Genomic DNA, 18,885 nt, shown 5'->3' with positions numbered 1-18,885 from the left:
CAGGAAACAGGCCCAACTCTCTCAAGGCCACTATAAGTCAGCCTCTTCCCTCACCCCAAGTCTCCCCCTTACCCGAAAACCTCTCCCAGGGCCATTCTTTATGTTTCCCTCAGAACAATCTTACAAATAGACATTCTTCCATATCAAACCCTGTATTCACCCTCCCGCCCTCTGTCCAGCTTCCCATCATAGCCACTTCTTGCCTTTGAAGAGAAAAAAGCTATTAGGTAAGAGCGCAGTGATTAATGGCTGAGCAGCTTTTGCATGTGCAATTTTGTACTTTCATGATGATGCTAGTGTTTTCCTGACCTTGTCAGAGCATGTTTGGATTAAATGCTGCTGTTGTGTGGGCACAAAAGGGAGAAACATCTCAGGACCTGCAGAAAAGCTACAGCTGCACCTAAAATTTCCCAGCTGAGTATTAAACTTGACAACACAACGTTGGTTTATTTCAGTATTTCATTTATTTTATAAAAAGGGAATGCAATTACAAAAATTGTTTATGTACCAACATTAGTGTTTCAGATTGTACCGGTTTAACACAGGCAGCGTGCTACTGGACACACAAGGCTATTGCACACAAGACATTTCATACAACACAAATCACACATACTGTACAAAGATACATACATACTTACAAACATACATAGTTTTTTTTATATATTTATCATTAAAAAAATCATAGAATCAGGCAACACAATGAAGAGATGGGTACATAGATTAAAACAAATTTCCATCTGAAAAAAAAACCTGGGGGAATGCAAACATCACTGAAGCTGCCAAAGTGCTTTTCACCATTTCTACTTGGCCATCTAAATGCCAATATGAACAAAAACTGAGGGAGAGGAGGATTTTAAATGTGTGTCTACAGGAAGAAGGTTAGTGTAACCCTGAACAACAGGAACCGGACAATGAAAAACCGGACTTCCTATGGCTGAAGGAAGTTACGAGTTGTAGGATGTCAGAAAATAACGATGACCCCCCCAAACACACTCCCCTGTGCATTTGGAACAAGAACCTCTCTTATTTTGTAGGGGAGGCAAGGGATCTTCGGTAAGACAAGACGTGTAAAGTTACACGTGACATATGGCTAGCAAATTAAACCAGGAAGTTCACAACAATATTTTTTGTTCATGGTGCTATTTAAGAATTCACAGTGAGAGCGATCTACTCTATTCAGCCCACTCTCCGATCGTCAGTGACTTGGTTATTAAAAAATGATGGTCAATAATACTGTCAACAACGGAGCGCCGGCCCCAAACACTTCATACATACATTCAGCCTCAAATCCCAGAGAGGAAGGCGCAAACAGAGACAGCACATCGCGGCTACGTTGCTACAACACTGTCAGGACATTGGTCCCATGAGTCAAAGCTGCTGGACAGCTGTCAATGAGTAAAATTCATCAGTGCCAACTCACTTCAGGAAGCGTGCTTTCTGATTAGGCCTTCCTCCACGGAAACTGTTCAGATACAAAAGACAACAGTCAAAGCGAGAGGGACAGATTATGAGGGCAAACGAGGGAAGGGGGTGTTAGTGATGGAGGCTGGAGCTGGAATATATCATACACAGTGCTTACAAAAGAGTTTACAAAAGAGGATTCCATGCATTAAATGTAAGCAGATTTATCAGATGCAAGGTTATATAGGGGATATATAGCCGTGGTTTGGTTGGGGGAGCACTCGTGGTAGTATGGCTTCTGTGGAGCGCCGTGTTGAGCAGAGCTGATCATGCCTTCGCTTCAGTTAAGGAAGCGTGATGAATCTATAGGCCTAATGTTAACAAAGGATATCACAGAGGAAGAGTACTGTGGTTAAACCTCACAAAAGACAACAATCACGTAAGTACAAAGTGCAATTTTGCAAGCTTTGCATTGATGCAGTTCCTGAAAGGCCCATAAAAACTCATCATATCTACGATAAAATGCATGCTATTGTTCCATTTTTTGGCTTTTAATAGGGTTTACATGTGTAGAAAGAAAAAAATAAAAACAAGATGACAGGCCTATACATTAAAATGGTATGCAACTCCATATTAACTAATGGGAGTACCTTTATAAAAAAAAGCTATTTTCACATTTCAGAAAGTTCTCACCTTTTAAATTAGTTCCCTCTTGAAACATTGTGTTTTTACACCCAGTGAATGGGTGACTTGTTTGAATGCTGATTGTAAATGCACACAAGTTTGATTGTAATAAGAAAGTCTACATTGAAGAATGTGTCACTACACACTGCTGCACTCCAGCCTTGCCAGGCATGTCAGTCAACGGTTTGCTAACATCTCATCACAGCCTCTCTGCTTAAACTCACACACACACACACCCACACACACATTCACTCTTGCACACACACGCACACACACACACACACACACACACACACACACACACACAAGCATACTGATGTATTTGCACCAAATTAGACACAGGTAGTACAATCTTGCATGATGGGTGTGGTCTGGTGTTCGTGTTTGTTCGTGCAGTGTTCCAGGGAGCTGGAGCTCTTTAGAGGGACCAGACAGCGGTCAGTGGGCCGCCCGCTCTGCAGCACCCCCCAGCAGCACAGCACGCGCAGGAACTCCTTCCTCATGTCCTTGCTGCGCAGTGTGTAGATGACTGGGTTAAGAGCTGAGTTCAGAGTGGCAAAGCCAAAAAAGATGTTTGCTTTGGAGAGGATATTGCAGGACCTTATGTCGCAGGATGAGTCTAGGAGGAGGATGATAAAAGCTGGCAGCCAGCACATGATGAAGACACCCAGCACTATTGTGACTGTTTTCAAAAGGGCATAGGCCGGTGAGTTGGTTGCTTCCTGGTGGCTGGAGCGTACAATCAAATAGATCTTCACATAAAGGATGACAATAGAGAGCAATATGAGGCTGAAAATGCTCATGACAAAGACAGTGTATTTCTTTGAGTAGAGTGGCAACACGGCCGAGCATTCACTGAGGTTGTTGATGCAATTCCAGCCAATGATGGGTAGTCCCCCGAGCAGGATGGAGGTGACCCAACATGCTCCTATCAGGAGGAACATGCGGCATGTTTTGGTGGAGCCGTACACCTTCACCTTGGTGATAGCTATGTAGCGCTCTATAGCTATCGCCAGCAAGCTGAAAACGGAAGCGGCCAGAGCGATAAACGCAGTGCCCTCACGGATGAACCACTGCACAGGCACCAGCTCGAAAGTTTTTGACCCTGATAGGAAAATGTTGGCTATGTAGGCTGAGCCTGCCAGCAGGTCAGAGAACGCCAGATTGCCGATGAAGAAAAACATGGCGGAGTGGAACTTCTTGTTGCGGAAGACGGCGATGAGGACCAGCAGATTCTCCAGGATGATGATGGTGCAGAGGACCACGATGACGATGTTGAGGGTGGTGAGCCCTTTTTTATTCTCAATGAGCTTCTCCAACTCCTGCGCGGTCATGTTCTTTGCGGACGCATAGTAGGCACGGATCAGACTGCTATTGTAGTACTGGGAATACTTGGTCGTCATGGTGACGGGCTGGCAGAGCACGGTGGCTTTACGGCAAAGATTCATTCACACAGCGTAGTCGTGAAGAGTGTCTACGCTGATTATCATTGCCTCTCAGGACAGGAAGTAGGCCCAGACTGCGAGGGAGGCTGCCTGTTTCACAGTCGCGTCTCAGGAACTCTATGTGGGTCACCTGCAAAGACACAGGAAGAGAGAGAAGGCCTGGGTTACACACATATTTGTTGGACTAATAAAATAAACTGTAGCAAAGCAAACATAAATGTTTGGAAAAGTAACGCACTTGCCAAAGTCAAACTCTTTGAGTAAAACAAAGTCTCTAAGCAACAACCTGTGCCTCAGTCACCAGAGTGGAAACATTTTCTTCAATTTACTTTAAGTAGACGTCATTCCAGTAACTCAACATCAAAGTAAAAAGAAGCAGCAATAGGGCAGAGATGTGAAATAATAAATACATATATTGCCATCTCCTTCAGGTGTAAACATTCAACATGAAGAGTGAGTATATTTGATTTAGTGTAAAAATGAAGACTAAAATGACACAGATCAATGGCCGCTCAGCGAATACATTGCACTCACTGTATGCATCTGTTATATCCTACACTGAACGACCATGAAGCCGATAGTTGCAGCTTGTTGCAGTCTAAAACTATGACACTCAGTAGAGTGCATACCTCCACCAAGCTCCAACACTCCATTAAACTCAATGTTTTCATTCAAGATCCATGAATTATTCCCTGGGAAATTATTGAAAATATTGACAAACGTACCAAAGAAAGTGACAAAATACCAAGAAATGCCATATTTTCTCCAAATCCATTCAGATGTTTTTGTGTAATCTTGCTTAAAACACAACAAACCAACTAACATACAAACGGGCAGGAGATATAAATGTACGTTTAGAAAAATGACTCTGATGGGGGATATCATCTTGCTCTGAAGAACATCAACACCCAAAGATCATCTTTTTTTGCATGTTGAACCTGAGCGGGCTGAGACCATCTTCAGGTAGAGGAATAAAATACTCTATGAGGCTCTGCGAGCGCTTGCGCTGAGACAAAAGGGTCACGCTCGCAGTCTGAAGGGGACATTCCACCAACCCTGTCCGAGCACTCGGCTGTCAACACACGGCATTGTTGCAGGGGAGCGAACCATTCCACTCCAGTGAGCTACCTCTTGAAACTTCAGCATTGCTTGTGCATCAGCCAGACCTCTTCATCCTGTCCGGCCCCTCCCAACCAGTTCAGAAAATCTGATAGCAAATCAAACAGATACCCGAGAAGTGGAGGTGGGAGACTCCTAGACTTCCTGAGTCATGACTGACATGGTGCATTAATTTATACAATGTGGATGTCGCACGGTTGTGTGATTGGTATACCGAGGCCTGTTCTGAATAATAACTCTACACACACAGTGACATTATGTTGTATGGCACCTTAAGGGAATATGTTGCTGTTGTGTCATGCATCCAACATCAGAATGCACAAACAAGCTTAATAAATGAGAAAAAACCTTTGCTCTAATCAAGTGTAAAATTAACTATGATGAATTATACAAAAAACCTTGTGAATCACTAATGTGACTTAAAATACTCCTATGAGGAAAAACCAAACCTAAATAAAACAGGCTGCAGAAACAGGGATTAAAAGAAAACTTAAAGACTCTGGAAATCTAATTACAGGTGGAGCTGGTGTCTTAAACCTGTCAAAAGTAACAGGATCCCTTTTGCAGGGCCAGTTCCAGAGGTAATTCAACACCAATGCTTGTCTTCACAACCAGCCTGGGTGGCTGCGGCAGCTAATAATTGGAAACCTTGAGTGGAAAGTGGGGCTGGAGCTCTCTCCTCTGTTCTGCTATGGGCTTTAACTCAAAACCTGGGAGAGCAAAAGATGGAAAGGGAATGGAGACTAAGCCGGACAGCGAGCATGCATGTGGAACGGCATCTGGACACAAAGGCAGGAATCCGAGACGTCACTGTGATGAGCACATGGACACACAAAGTCGTCGATGGGAAGTGATGCACCACAGAACTTTGCACAGAAAACACGTTATGGTGCTGCAAAGCTTTCGCCTGAATGCAGACATTTTCTGCACACAGCTGCTATTGGTTTTCAGTAATGACCAGCACACTGTTTCCTCAAACTGGAACAAAGAACAATAGTCTCCTTCAATGTGAAGCGCGTTGCCCTTCAGTCTTAATAATGAGACAGCACACTTCCATTTGGCTGCTGCAACTGTATCATAGCAGGAATTTATTTACAGTTGAGCACTCCCTTGTCAGAACCTCTACAGCAGGACAGCTTGCCCCCCCCCACAATCCTTTATAGCTCCATTAATACACACGAATAAGAAACTTGAGGCAGAGCACGTGTGCCAGCTGTAATTACATTAGGTCACATTATAGCAGCCTATTTTATTTAATGGAAAAGTCAGCTGAGATAGACCAGCTCTGTATCACCACCGCCTCAAGCACACAAAAAGGAAAAAGCGCCGGTTTTCCTTTGTTAGTAGCCACGAGAGCAGCTGAATGTGTGACACTGCGGCAAAATGCAGCCATGGAGACACCAACTGCAGTGGTAACTGTCACAGAAGTGGTTTTCAGTACTTCAGCAAGTGTCTGTGCAAAGATTTTTCCAACACTATTGTCACAACTGTGCAAGATGCACACACAAAACATTATAGGTGAGTGTTTGAGATCAAAATGAGTTCAAATATGGGTGTGGTTCAGCCCGTGCATACAGAGTAGGTAAGCATTGATGTAGTAATGAGGACTGAGTGCTCATGGGTCAGAACAGCAACGTGTCAAGGCTCCTGATCCCATCAAGCAAAGATCTCTAGTCTCATCTGGTTTCTTTCACTCAGCTCTGCCAGGTTTTCTCAGGAGACCTCTCTCTACATCTGCTGTGTGGACAACTCGAGGTCCTCCTGACAACACAGAGTCCTGGGCATCTGTCATCACGGGATTTCACTGTGTGTGGGAAACCAGACAGGCTGGTTTGCCTACAGCACCGTCTCGCCGCAGCCCTCCCCCTCCACCTGTCGTGCGCCATTTGGATGGTTCCACCGTGATTGGCTGACAGAAGTGCAGACGTCAAAGGGAGACTTCCTGCTCTCCTGATCAAACATTGTCAAAAACAGTATCCGACAAGTATATATTTATATCTAAATATATTTTATATATTGTACACCAAATGATGTTTCTTTGAATTCCACATATACACTTACAATCAGTGCAACTATATTTAGTATTTTATGCATGTATGAATTGAAGTTTCCATATAATTTCCATATTTGGGTTGCATTGCTAATTTGTAAAAATAAACCAAGTAAGTATTATTTCAAAAGCAAATTTTACTTCAACGGTTTCATGGGAAAATATAAAATGTCAAGTTCTTCCTCTGTGACTTAAACATTAGATAAATACATGTAAGCTTTATTGAGTTGTACATAGATGTTCGACAATGAAACACATTTTCAATTGTAAACTAAAGTTCTTTAGAGCAGACATGAAGGAGTTTCATGTTGAAGGTGCAAAAATGTGACACAATATCCTGTCTGTATTTCACAGAGAAACTAAGACACGGTTTGACAAGGTGAAGACAGAACGGATGGAGAGATTTAAAAATTAGTGGCAATAAGAAGTCAAACAATAGACAGGAAATCCTTTAAGACTGTTTACTTGATCCTTCTCATGCCCACAGAATAGTACATGTTTCCTTTTATTTGAAGAATTGTGCAGAGATGCTCTTGTGGTGCATGTTCCCACATCTTGCAGACATGCTAACACATTGTATTAAGGATTTTTTTTGCAACCGCACATACACTAAAACATTTTAGAAGAATTATGGATTTTAAGATTTGCCTCCATTTAGATAACCCAGTTTAACATGAGGATGATTTAAAGCAATGTATTTAAAATTCTTAATAAATATATTGGTCTTATTCTACTATTTCATTCTTAAATATTTTTCGGAGCGTTCAGATGAATAAATAATAATAAATGATAAAAATGAGCTTTAATCAACCATTGGACCACTGCTGCAAATGGCTGCATTTGAAGCATAGGTTTTTTTTAACATCCAATAGCTGATTTAAAATGGACTGATGGTCCCTGCTGAAAGGTGACTCTTGTTTTCTCCTAATCCTAACAAGCCAGAGTTTCCCTCTCCATCATGGGGCTGACAGCTGCACAAAAGCCTCAGGTGTTTTTTCCAGAAACACCTGATAAGCCCCAATTAGCCGACCGTCCGTCTGCTCACCCAAAAAAAAAAAAGGCAACTGCACGCCCCCACCCAATGTTCTACCTGCCCCCCCCCACCCCCTAATCCTCGACAACACACAACTGCACGGACGCAATTTCACTCATACGTACAATGTATTATCCCACAAACATTTCAGTTGAGATCAGAGCAGCACTTGTTTGTGCTGAAACGTGGTCATCCTCTGCCCTTCACACTACCTGCACCTAAGTCACTGTGATGGCAACACAGCACCAAATTCAGCATCTTGTGTGTATTCACAGAACCTACTCCACAAATGCAGCAGACAGAGACTAAAAGAAAGGTCTCCCTTGTTCGGACTGAAATATGAAAACATTAATCTATTTTAAGGAAGTTTAATGACTTCCTGCACCCCCTTTAAAACGCAGTGGGCCTTTCTCTCTTAATAAAACCCTAATCTCTCCTCAGACACACAAAGAGCATCTGCTGCTGTGATTTGTTGTTTCCTGTTTCCATTAATGGCTGGTATCAGTGAGGAACTTCTCTTTACCTCCGCCAAGGTTATGTTTTTGCCCATTTTTGTAGATTTGTTTTTGTTGGCAGGATTACGCAAAAAATCTACTTGAAGGAATTCCATGAAATATTGCGGATAGGTAGGGCATGACCCCAGGAAGAACTAATCAAATTTAGTGGTGGACACAAAATCAGGGGGTGGATCAAAGTTTTTTTTTCACTTTCTTTAACGTTGCGTTTTTCAACATTTCATTGATTTCTCCCCAAAAAATTAATGTATCCTGAATATACAAATTAGCCACATTTAGATGACTGATGTGTGTCACATTTGGTGTGGATTGATTGAATTTAAGGAGATGGTGTGCCATTCTAGCCTACCAGTATGTATATTTAATGTATTATTGTATTATTTTTTTATGTTGTTTTATTGACCAAATGTATTTTTCGATTTGTAAAAAGCCCTTGGGTGTGAGATTAATAGAACGTATCATTGTCATCACTGTCAGTACTCATTTTAAAAAGAAATATGAGCATTTCAGAGAAATACTAACGTAGGAGGAAAATTCCATAAGAAAAGTTCAGTGATTTAGTCAGAAAGTTCCCCAGAACAAGTGTTGACATGTCAGACACTGAAGAAAACGCAGCTCATACTACCAAAAGTTTTCACCACTGCTACCACAGGAGATTCAGCTTTAAGGAAATGACTAAAGATGTGAGACTACTCAACACCAACAGTCTTTCATGACTCTTTTCTGTTTCTTAATGATTATCAGTGACGACATAGTGTACGCCCTCATCCTCACAATGATAGCTCAGGCCTCCTCTAAGCTGCTGGGGGCTGCTGCACACATGGGCCCATTAAGGCAGGCCCCTGGTCCCAGCAGTCACACTGTGTAACCATAGAAAACACAGGGATGGACTGTGTCTGCTGGCAGGTGGTTGCAGTGCCCCTCATGTGACTTCATCTATCTATCAATGAGCCGCAGGGCCCTGTGAGTGAAATCTTTTCAAACTCGCACAGCAACACTATTGATTGTCTGCCCTCATTTTCCAGGGGGAAAAAAAAGCATCCATGTTTCCAGTATCACTGCACCCAGGATGGGAGGGAGTCATGTTGCTGCTGCGAGGCGACTAAAATCTGTGTCCCGCTCCTTTAGATGACCTTGCTTGCAGCACCGACTAAACAGCCATGCACAGGTTCTGCTCTTACTCAACAGCATCTCTTTCTATAAGGTGAAAATGAAAACAAGAACAATTCTTGCTTCTTTGGTTATGGCTTTCTGTGCTTATCTTAAGCCGTTGCTCATATCTCTGTCCCCTGCAACGCTGCCGACAAGCTAGCTGATAACACAGATTCCAAAAACAGAGGAGAAGAAGCACAGCTGAAATGAAGACAATTTCCAAAAACATACGTGTTTAACATCAAACTGGGCAATGAAGCATCAACAACTTTTTTCTTTTGTAGAGAGTGATAGTTCTGAACAGCCTTTATTGAACTTGGGGCCACAGATATCTGCAGATGTCTGGAAATCAAAGCAGTAAAATCCCAAGAGACAGATGCTCTTTGTGGTAGTTATTTCACACACTGTAGGCTACTCAAGGGACGAAAGTGTGGCCAGAGGCAAATTTCTGTTGTAGACAAGGGACCTGCAATATTTCAGTTTCTAGCTTGAAGAGGAACTTAACTAAACCAAAAGCAAACGTCTGTAGCTGGTCAAACTATGCTGCAAATACAGATCACATCCTTTTTTTTTGTCACAAAAAAATTACAGTTTATTCCAAGTTTGTGTCAGTGTCATGGTGAATTGCGTCATGACATCAGATGAGAACAAAAACAGAAGAAGAACAAAACTGTTCCTCTTTGCTGACAGATGATACACTTCTGTCTTTTCACTGAGTTGGTTTAATGGTGGTTTAATTTTAGCTCTCAAAGAGAACCTTGGTGTCTCTTTGTCTATTATTATGCTATACACAGTCATGCTTGATTAAAAACATGTATAAGCTCCAAGATATTAGGGATGTGGGTGTCCCCAATACATCATATAATTAGGGATTACCCTTTCGCTCGTCAAACCGTTTGACAGTTTGGGTGCAGTCTCTTGTGAGGGGTTCAGACTGTCAACATGGTTCTGTCAAGAACCACTGAGGCAGTACATATATATATATATATATATATATATATACATAATGTATGTTTCATAGGGGCTTGTGTTGTTTTATATCTCTCCTTGCAGTCAGTTCATCTCTACAACTTTTCAATGCTTTATTTATGGCAGCTGTTCATGTGCTGCAGGGCTCTCAGAGTGGCACCGAGTTGAGCTGGAGACAAAGAGCTGCCTAAAGAAGGACATCATACAGCCTCAGGAGCCATAACCCACATGACCGGCATGGAGAGACCCCTACTCCCCCCCACGTCTGCCCCATCACAGGGGTGGGGGATCTCCAAGGGTGGCGCCTGAGAGGCAATTAGTGTAATACCTTCACCCTCGTACCGCTCCTGTCAACTTAGGCCAACGGCTTCGAAAATTATTCTTTTTTTAAAAATTGCTCTGGTTTGCATATTTCCTCTTTCATACAGCTCTGTGACTTGCGGAGCCACGCGGCCCTCATTCTAACACCCCCTTCTCTTCTTTTATATTTTAAACTTTACCGCAGAGATCAAAAGACGAGACCACAAAGAAGTGATTAAATGCACATCAAGAGGGATTTATTTAGCACACATCTGGAGCAGACATGTTCTTATGGCTCCCTATTAAAGACTTCATTACAGCACACGGTGCAATCAGCTCTCAATACAAGAAACTGATGCTTGACACTAAGGACGTAGTTTCTGAGAGCTGTATGTGTCCTAAATCCTCCTTCAGAGCATACATTTAATTTTATGAATTTATTCATAGCAGCATAGACACATTTCTCTTGAAGACACATTTCTCACACTACAGCATGCCGGATGTGTAATGAGTTCCAACTTGAAATGCAGCAGTGGTGAAGCATGCATACAAATGCTTAGCGATGAATTTGCCTGATTTGCAAGTGCAAAGGTAAGTGTTAACCACACACCACTTTTTGTTCACATGTTTGACATGTGCACGCTGGCTGGAGTGTCAACAGAAAAAAGCAGGTAGGTCAGGTCTGGCTGATCAGCATCAGAAACCTCAGATCAGAGCTTTGAGTTGTGCTTGATTCGAGTTTCTCCTCTCACACCTTTCAGTGTCCTTGTCTTTACAATGAGGTCTCCCCTAATGAATGGCTTTGAACCCTCTGTTAGATCTCCTTTGTCTCGCATCCCTGCTTCTATTCTACTCTGCTGCTAGACCTTGAACTCCACCCCTTCTCATGTTCCCCCTTCCTCGTTGGGAAACTTTGTGGTTGCCGTGACAGCGTATGTGGTTACCTGTTGCTTGGCGTGCCAACGAACGCGAGACATGACAACACACACTATACCAATTCTACGTGTGGAGGATGGTTCCTGCGGCTGTGACGATCGTCTTTTTTCCAGTGATGTCGTGGTGACTTCCAGTGCAGGGAACATCCCCCGACCACAGACACGGCAAAGAAAATGTGCTGGCGACAAAGCAAAGCACAGCACAAGGGAAAAAAAACGATAGCATCTACACAGGCTAAAACACAGGCCACAAAGCCACCCTGATTGCTTCTGCCTTCTGCCCACTGATAAGATGATGAATTGATGGAGGGCCTCCATCTCTCCTCATGGTCCAGCATAGAAAAACAACTTCAGACTCCTCTGACAAACACAGATCCATTAAACGCTGCTCTGTTGTTGAAGAAAAACATGGTTGCCTGGAGAGAGAACATTGTTGTGTCCACACAGTCCTCAGTTGTTATTCACTACTTTCATTTTCACAGAAGAGAACATTTATTTCCTGAAAAAAACTCAATGAGTTGACTGCATCAGTTACGCTCTCTGACATTACTGTATCTCAAAAAGTATTTATAAGCCAAAGTTACAACCTGCATTTAAAGGTCAGCAAATGTGTGCGTGGAAAGAGTCTTGAGGGTATTTTAAGTTACACAATTTTGGAGGGATACTATGTCTGTTTTATTTCCTGGCAACATTGCACAAGTGCATTTTTTTTTTTAAGAAAAGTCACCACAGTAAATAACTTGACTTTTTTATGCAGCTTTACTGGGACTGATGCAAGGTCTGGGTCGAGTGGATTGCCAAAGAATCGTTTGCAAAAATACCGAACAGGTCAGAAAGTGAGTGTTGCTCTGGTGTAATTCTTCACAGGGTACGAGTCGACAGCTACTTGACTTTGCCTTCTGAAACGGACATGTTGGAACTGTCGTCATATTAAGTAAACAGCATCCACTTCCACTCAATCTGTCTATTGCAGTGGAGCAGTCTGGCCTCTATCATGACCCGGCTTGTGTATGAATAGAGGTTAATTCCGTCATGTCTTCAAGGATGGAAACACTGAAGCCTGGGCCTTGTCAGTGTAAACAGCTCTTTCTAAACAAAACAGGCCATCGCACTTTTAAAAATCTTTCAGGCATTAGAAAATCTGAGAGGCCAAACAAAATGAATGGCTTCAGCGGGCCCTCACTGGCTGCATGCGGCAATTTGAAATCCTAGAAAATGGTCTCCAGCTTACTTCTGGATCTAGGGAGGTTGGGGTGCCGGAGTAAATCCTCCTGCTGAGTTTTCCAGCTGCACAAACAAAGCTGACTGGATAACAAAGGCTTCCAAAAGGGAAGAAGAACAGAGGCGGAGGAGGTGGTCTCCACAAACCACATCATCTTCATGTGTACCTGCTCCAGGATCACTGTGGAGAGAGTGCTGAGAATGACCAGAAATCGGGAAACCACAACATGACCACACTAATTAAGGCTGCCACAAGAACAGACAGCGCATAAATCACACGGTATGACCTAAATAGAGGTTGCAAAGTGGTGCCGATTCTATCCAAAGCCACGGCGGTAACAAGAAACCTTGCATTCAATCTACTTGTCATTGTCTCTGCATGATGCATAATGTTCCTGTATGTGAAGAGACCTTGCACAAAGCAAAATGCCAGTCAGAGCAATGAAAAACCATTTTCTGCATTACTTCCAAATGACAGCATTTTGGAACAAGGACTGGTCAAAGCCTGAAATGTGACAGACGAGCAGACTCATCCCCTCCCTTGAAATTATCAGGAAATCCTGGCATGCTGCTACAAGCATCAGCGCCTGATCATGGGGGGTCTTACATCTTGTCCCTCCAGTGGAACAGGAATGTAACAGGAGACTCTAAAGCTAATGGATTCTTTCACTTTCCTAATATAGTCAGATCCCCTTTTTTAGCTTATGTAAATGTTTATATAAAAATCAGAACAGCAGTGAAAGCATCTTATTCTCAGAAAGGTTGTTTTGAAAAGGAGAGACAGACAGGGCAAGTCAGAGTGCATGTGCATTTCTTTACCAAACACCATCTTAGACGACATCTTATTTTCAAATGTGTGTACAAAGTGGTTGAAAAGACAGAGGACGCCATATTAATTTCTCCGATCTGAGACACTCCCCGCTCTTGGCTATGAATCAGAAAGCTCCATGCTGTCAGCTGTGTGTTGTGACTTGCGCTTCTGCAGCCTGCGAACAGAAGGCGTTTATTTTTCTCCAGCTGCCACACCCAAGGAAAGTGTTTTTCATGCGAAAAGAGGGGGAAGTACCAGCTCGAACTCCGAGCCTGCAGAACCCAGATGGCCATCCACAGAACACTATTAATATCACAGAGAAAAGCCCAAAAGTTCTGAGAGTTATGCATAGTTACACTTTGACTGGTTTCATTTAACCAGGTGAGAGAAAAAAGCCAAGGTGCCTCTGGCAAATCGCTCTCTCTGATCTTGTTGTGCTGTTACCCTTCCAGTGTGACTCAATAAAGTGGTGAGTACCCACCCACCACCCATCTCCGCCTTCAACCCCCTAGTGACCCGTTTCACTAAAAAAAAAAAAGCCCACAAATCCAGTTCCCACCGCTGTATTACCATTAATTGATTTATCCATCCATGCACTTATACATCTATTTATTTATTGAAGTTATCTATTTGTCTTCATTTCTCACACTATCCACAGCAGTCCCCATTGAGAGGAGTCTGGTTACAGCAGTCCTCTTGTGGAGTAAAACAGGGCCACTGTGCACAGTGAGCTGGGTCAGCAACACACACATCCTGAACACATGATGTAATGTGCTGCTGGACTGAACCAGTCCACCCTCGCTCTAACATCTTTAAGTTCCTCTATATAGCCCAGTTAGAGTAATACCACGTCTGCTCCCTATCTGGGAGAGGCTGTGTTAAGCCTGGAGCAGTGGAGCGTCTGACCAATGAGTTGACGCAGTTCACAGAACCCTGAGGTTACTTAGTTTCACCAAGGCCAAGGACGGTGGAGTTGTGAATGATATGTGAAGAAGCCTGTCAGTGGTCAGGCCTGTCGGAGTTGAGGGTGTTGTTCTGGTTTAATGAGCCATGTGGTCACATGTGCTGAAACACAGACAGCCGGCAGGCTGCATCATGCCTCGTCTCCTGCAATTCCAAGGCATGCTGGGAGAAGCACCTGAGTATAAGTGACCGTGCATGCATCCCCCAAACAAAGCACACAAAGCCAACATTAACGAAGCTGCTGACAGGACGTTCGACACTTGATAGTCTTCTCCTTACACTGCTGACCGTGCTTCCTCTTCACCCTCCACTCCTGATGTTATCACAGTAAGATGTTTGCTCGTCTTAATTCAACAGGCTTTGTAGCATCCGTGTGCATTTCAGAGTTTGGTTTCTCACCCCAATACCTCAACTTGAGCTCGAGATAGTGTCCGCAGAAGCCTTCGCAGTTTCAGGCGGGCCTGCTAATAAGCACCACACTGTGCAGACTGAACCAGACAGGATAAAGAGTGATGGATGGGGGCCTTTATCTGGGCAATAAACATTAGTTCCTCAACCTTATCATCTTATCTCACTGAGATTTCAGGTTTCTCCCACAACAGGATGCCCCAACACTGGAGTGCTGACACCTATGTATCCCTCTCTCTGGAGGCTTTACCCTTTTTGGACACAGTCGGGGGACTGTGCAGTGAGTGTTTCTTCAGAGCGGTGATAAGGAAATGTAGCTACTAGGCTTCCAAAAGATGGCAGCTTTGAATTCCATTCTAATATGCAACTAAAATGTACTCATCCCTAATCAAATAAATGTGTTTTTGTCACGCATTAGTGAAATCTTTAACTCATTTGAGGTCTCTGAAAACAATATAAACCAGTGTATTCTGCTAAATCTCTGTTAAATTGCAAGTTGAAGCTCTGTGCCCCCGTGAGATTAACTCCGGTACATGCGGCATAATAGGGGCTTTTGTCTTATTAATACATCCTCGCAATACAATGCCTTCTTTAGGGTGACGGATGAACAAGCCTCAACAACAGTCTAAGGGGTCAGATTGGGGGGGGGGGGGGGCACAGCAGGCTGTGCAACGGCTCAGAGGAACAGTGTGAGTGTGTGTGTGTGTGTGTGTGTGTGTGTGTGTCCTCGTTTTTGTGCCTCTTCAGGACCTTTTTCAGCACAAACACTGACAAGAAGACCTCGTGGGGACCTGAGCCCAGGTCCTATTGTGGCAAAGCTTAATTTCTGAGGCCCTGGTTAAGGATATTGTTAAGGTTATGGTTGTAGGTTGTCCACAATGAATGTAAGTCAATTCATAGTCCTATGTATTCGTGTTTGTGTGTACGTGTGTCTCAACTCACAACAACAGTTACCCTACATATCAAGCCGCAGACTGCATTGATCCCCACGATCGACAGCTGCAAGCCCTCATGTTAATATTTAACACCACGCAATGTTATTCATTTTAACACACACACAAGCACACACACGCACACACACACACACACACACACACACTGTTTAACAAACGCAGCTGTCACACGCAGTCCAAACACTGGCTGTGGCTGCAGGCTGCTCCTGCTCTTTGGAAGTAAAAGTGCAGTATAGTATAGTGTGCTGTGGTGTGGTGTTGTGCACTATGTGGTCGTGCACGGTGCTGTCAAGTGATGTTTGTGAGTCCACATTCAGTTCAATATTAACAGACCGCTGGTGTCATGAGAGGAACCTTCAAGAAAATATTAATCAGACTCTGTTAACCTGAGTAAATGAAGTTTGCTATTAAACCAAAAGGCCCTTTTACAGTACAATGAGAGAGATACATTGGATTCTTTGTGTGACTCTACAAACAATTACTCACCCCATGAGAGATTTAGTGCAGAGCAGCGAAACGTCTCCAAAAGTCCTCACATGTGATCACCGGTTTCCACAAACGCTGCGTGCGTAAAAACGTGTGCGCTTTCTCCCACTTTATCTCTTTCTGTTCGGCGCTCCGGGGGCTCCACGAGCAGCGCTGACACTCAAAACTTTCGCGCAGGGCAAGGCGGCGAATCTCGTCTAGACAGCGGTAAATCCATATCCATGCGTGCGCCACCGCGGAAACCCTAAAAAGATCTTCGCCCCAGAAAGACGCAGCCTATACCGATAACAACGAGGAGCGCGGGGATGAGTGGGAAGCAGAGATCGCGCTTTCTCTTTTGTCGCGCTAATCCAGCAGTTCGTCCGATTGTCCTGCCTGCTCTCTGGGAAACAACAGCTCCACGGGGCTGTGGAGAGTCGGGGAGGCGCGCACACACAAACACACACCCACCCACACACAGGAGGGAAGCACACACACGCACACACACACACACTAGGGTATGGAAAAGTCACTTGCCCATAAAGAGACGCGACCGAGTCTCAGCCTCGACATATATCCACGATGCGGATTTGTGGCGAGCAATTAATATGGAAAACAGTTTTTTTAAAGACTATTTCTGGACCTTCTCTGCTCTTCTACTCTGCAGCGCACAAATGAAGTCCAGATGTTCCACCTCCTCACTTCCTATTTCCAAACAGATCCCAGCATGAACCAGAGTCTACACTTCTCAACTCATCCGGCCTCAGTTTCCCCTTGAGAGCACATGAATATATTTCGATATGACAGTAGCTTCTGCCTTGATCTGCTTCTGTGAAATTCTCCAGTTTATTCAAATTAATTATGTTTGTTGTGTCTGATGAGTCATTGGTCTAATTTCTAGGTGTCGCCCCCCCCCAGGTCTAGCTATGTGTAATAAGGATGAGGTGAAGGTAAGGCAGGGTTTGTTAGTCACTCTGGGCTGTGCCTAGACATACAGCAGGGCAGGTGCTGGACCCAGTAGAAAAGGAGCCTCTGTCCAACCCCAGAGGAGGTAATAATAATCTCCTCACAGTCATTACGCTGAAAGCCAAAGTCATCCAAAGAGGACATGATGTCATGCGTCTGTGATATGAAGAAGAGGGAGCTGCGTAAATGTGGTGAGAGTATCTTTTAGTTTTCTTAACAAACACATTTGGAGCTGAGTGAGGATGATTAGATCAACATATCTGACCTTCATTTAACAGCTGGAAGTCAAATGGAAAGAATAATATAGCAGCAGAAAGAACTGGCACATTTGAAACAATGAAATAAATGGATCAGATATATGGATCACGATTTATTTAGTGTTTATATATATATACACATATAGTATATATCTTTATTTCCGTTTGAAGCCCGTGTGGAGCACTTTGGTCAACAATTGTTGTTTTAAACGTCCTATATAAATCAACTTTGACATGATTAAATTATAAGGAAGAATTCAGCCCTGAAGATTTATGTCTGTTAGTTTTGTTGTTCTTGTTATTATATATAGAGAGAGATAGATAGATAGATAGATTTTGATCATTTAATACCATCAGAAATTTAGGAAGTAATAATTGTTATTATTATATAATTATTAATCTAATTAGTAATAGATATGCAACATGTATGATAGGCTGTACATGTATGTATGTACATGTGTATGCACCCACATATTCTTTTTTCTTTTATTCTTTTCCTTTCTTTCATTTCTAGTTTTTTTAATCCACAATAAAATGATCATACATATCATAAGACTGCTGTAAATATGATAAACATTATACATACAATATACAATTTTGTGAAAAATTCTGGCACTCCCACAATAAAGTATTGTGTATAAAAAATAGTTTCTGAAATGTGTCAATTTAGAAGATGGAAGAAAAATGAAAGAGATGGAAACTTTTCAGTGTAATGAGTCAGAGATAAACTTTTTCAACCACAGTCTGTCAGCAGAGACACACACACACACACACACACACACACACACACACACACACACACACACACGGGGGATGTTCTGAACCTGGATGACATCACAGCGAATAAACAGTGGGAGGGGGTTCACTGACGATCATAGAGTCGACCTATTAGAGAAATGACTCCTGTTGAGTCTGTTCTCTACCAAACACATTTAATGACTTTTGACTCATGTCAAGTCTGCTGATGGTTTGCTGTGCGGTGGGGGCTGAGAGCTAGGGTTGTGCAACACTCTCTCACTGCACTCATCCTCGCTGCTTTGTGGAAATGTTTCACTGCTCTGAAAGAAGAAGAACAAGTGGTGAATAAGAAGCAACCATCATAACGTTGCAACACTTTTGTCGGTGGTCAACTCTCAGCCTGCAACCTCAGGAGATGGAGACAATTTTTAACTGTTCAGCTTCAGAAGCTTTTGTTTTTTGTTGTTGTTTGCTCTCTGCTAAAATGCTGGCAGGTTGAC

The 18,885-nt window shown here is 43.1% G+C and overlaps 2 protein-coding genes across 2 annotated transcripts in view; one reads left to right on the top strand and one right to left on the bottom strand.

The window, feature by feature from the left end:
* Positions 1 to 445: 445 nt before the first annotated feature.
* On the bottom strand, positions 446 to 17,489 carry s1pr2 (sphingosine-1-phosphate receptor 2). The gene is made up of 2 exons (XM_020094119.2): positions 16,446 to 17,489; positions 446 to 3,660 (listed from the first exon to the last, which is right to left on the bottom strand). The coding sequence occupies exon 2, from the start codon at positions 3,531 to 3,533 to the stop codon at positions 2,418 to 2,420; it is 1,116 nt and encodes a 371-aa protein (XP_019949678.1). The 5' UTR covers positions 3,534 to 3,660; positions 16,446 to 17,489; the 3' UTR covers positions 446 to 2,417.
* The window catches only part of LOC109634009 (hemicentin-1), a 45,019-nt gene continuing 43,516 nt past the window's right edge, over positions 17,383 to 18,885 (top strand). Inside the window, exon 1 of the mRNA XM_069525255.1 lies at positions 17,383 to 17,581. The gene's annotated coding sequence lies outside the window, so the exon portion shown is untranslated. The remainder of the gene's footprint in view (positions 17,582 to 18,885) is intronic.

The sequence above is a fragment of the Paralichthys olivaceus genome, chromosome 5, assembly GCF_024713975.1.
Source record: "Paralichthys olivaceus isolate ysfri-2021 chromosome 5, ASM2471397v2, whole genome shotgun sequence".
In the NCBI taxonomy this organism is placed as follows: domain Eukaryota; kingdom Metazoa; phylum Chordata; class Actinopteri; order Pleuronectiformes; family Paralichthyidae; genus Paralichthys; species Paralichthys olivaceus.
This window is presented reverse-complemented; position numbering and strand designations above follow the sequence as displayed.

Bases quoted from the DNA above. Each gene is read 5' to 3' on its own strand.
- s1pr2 (XM_020094119.2), bottom strand. From the start codon at position 3,533: ATGAATCTTTGCCGTAAAGCCACCGTGCTCTGCCAGCCCGTCACCATG.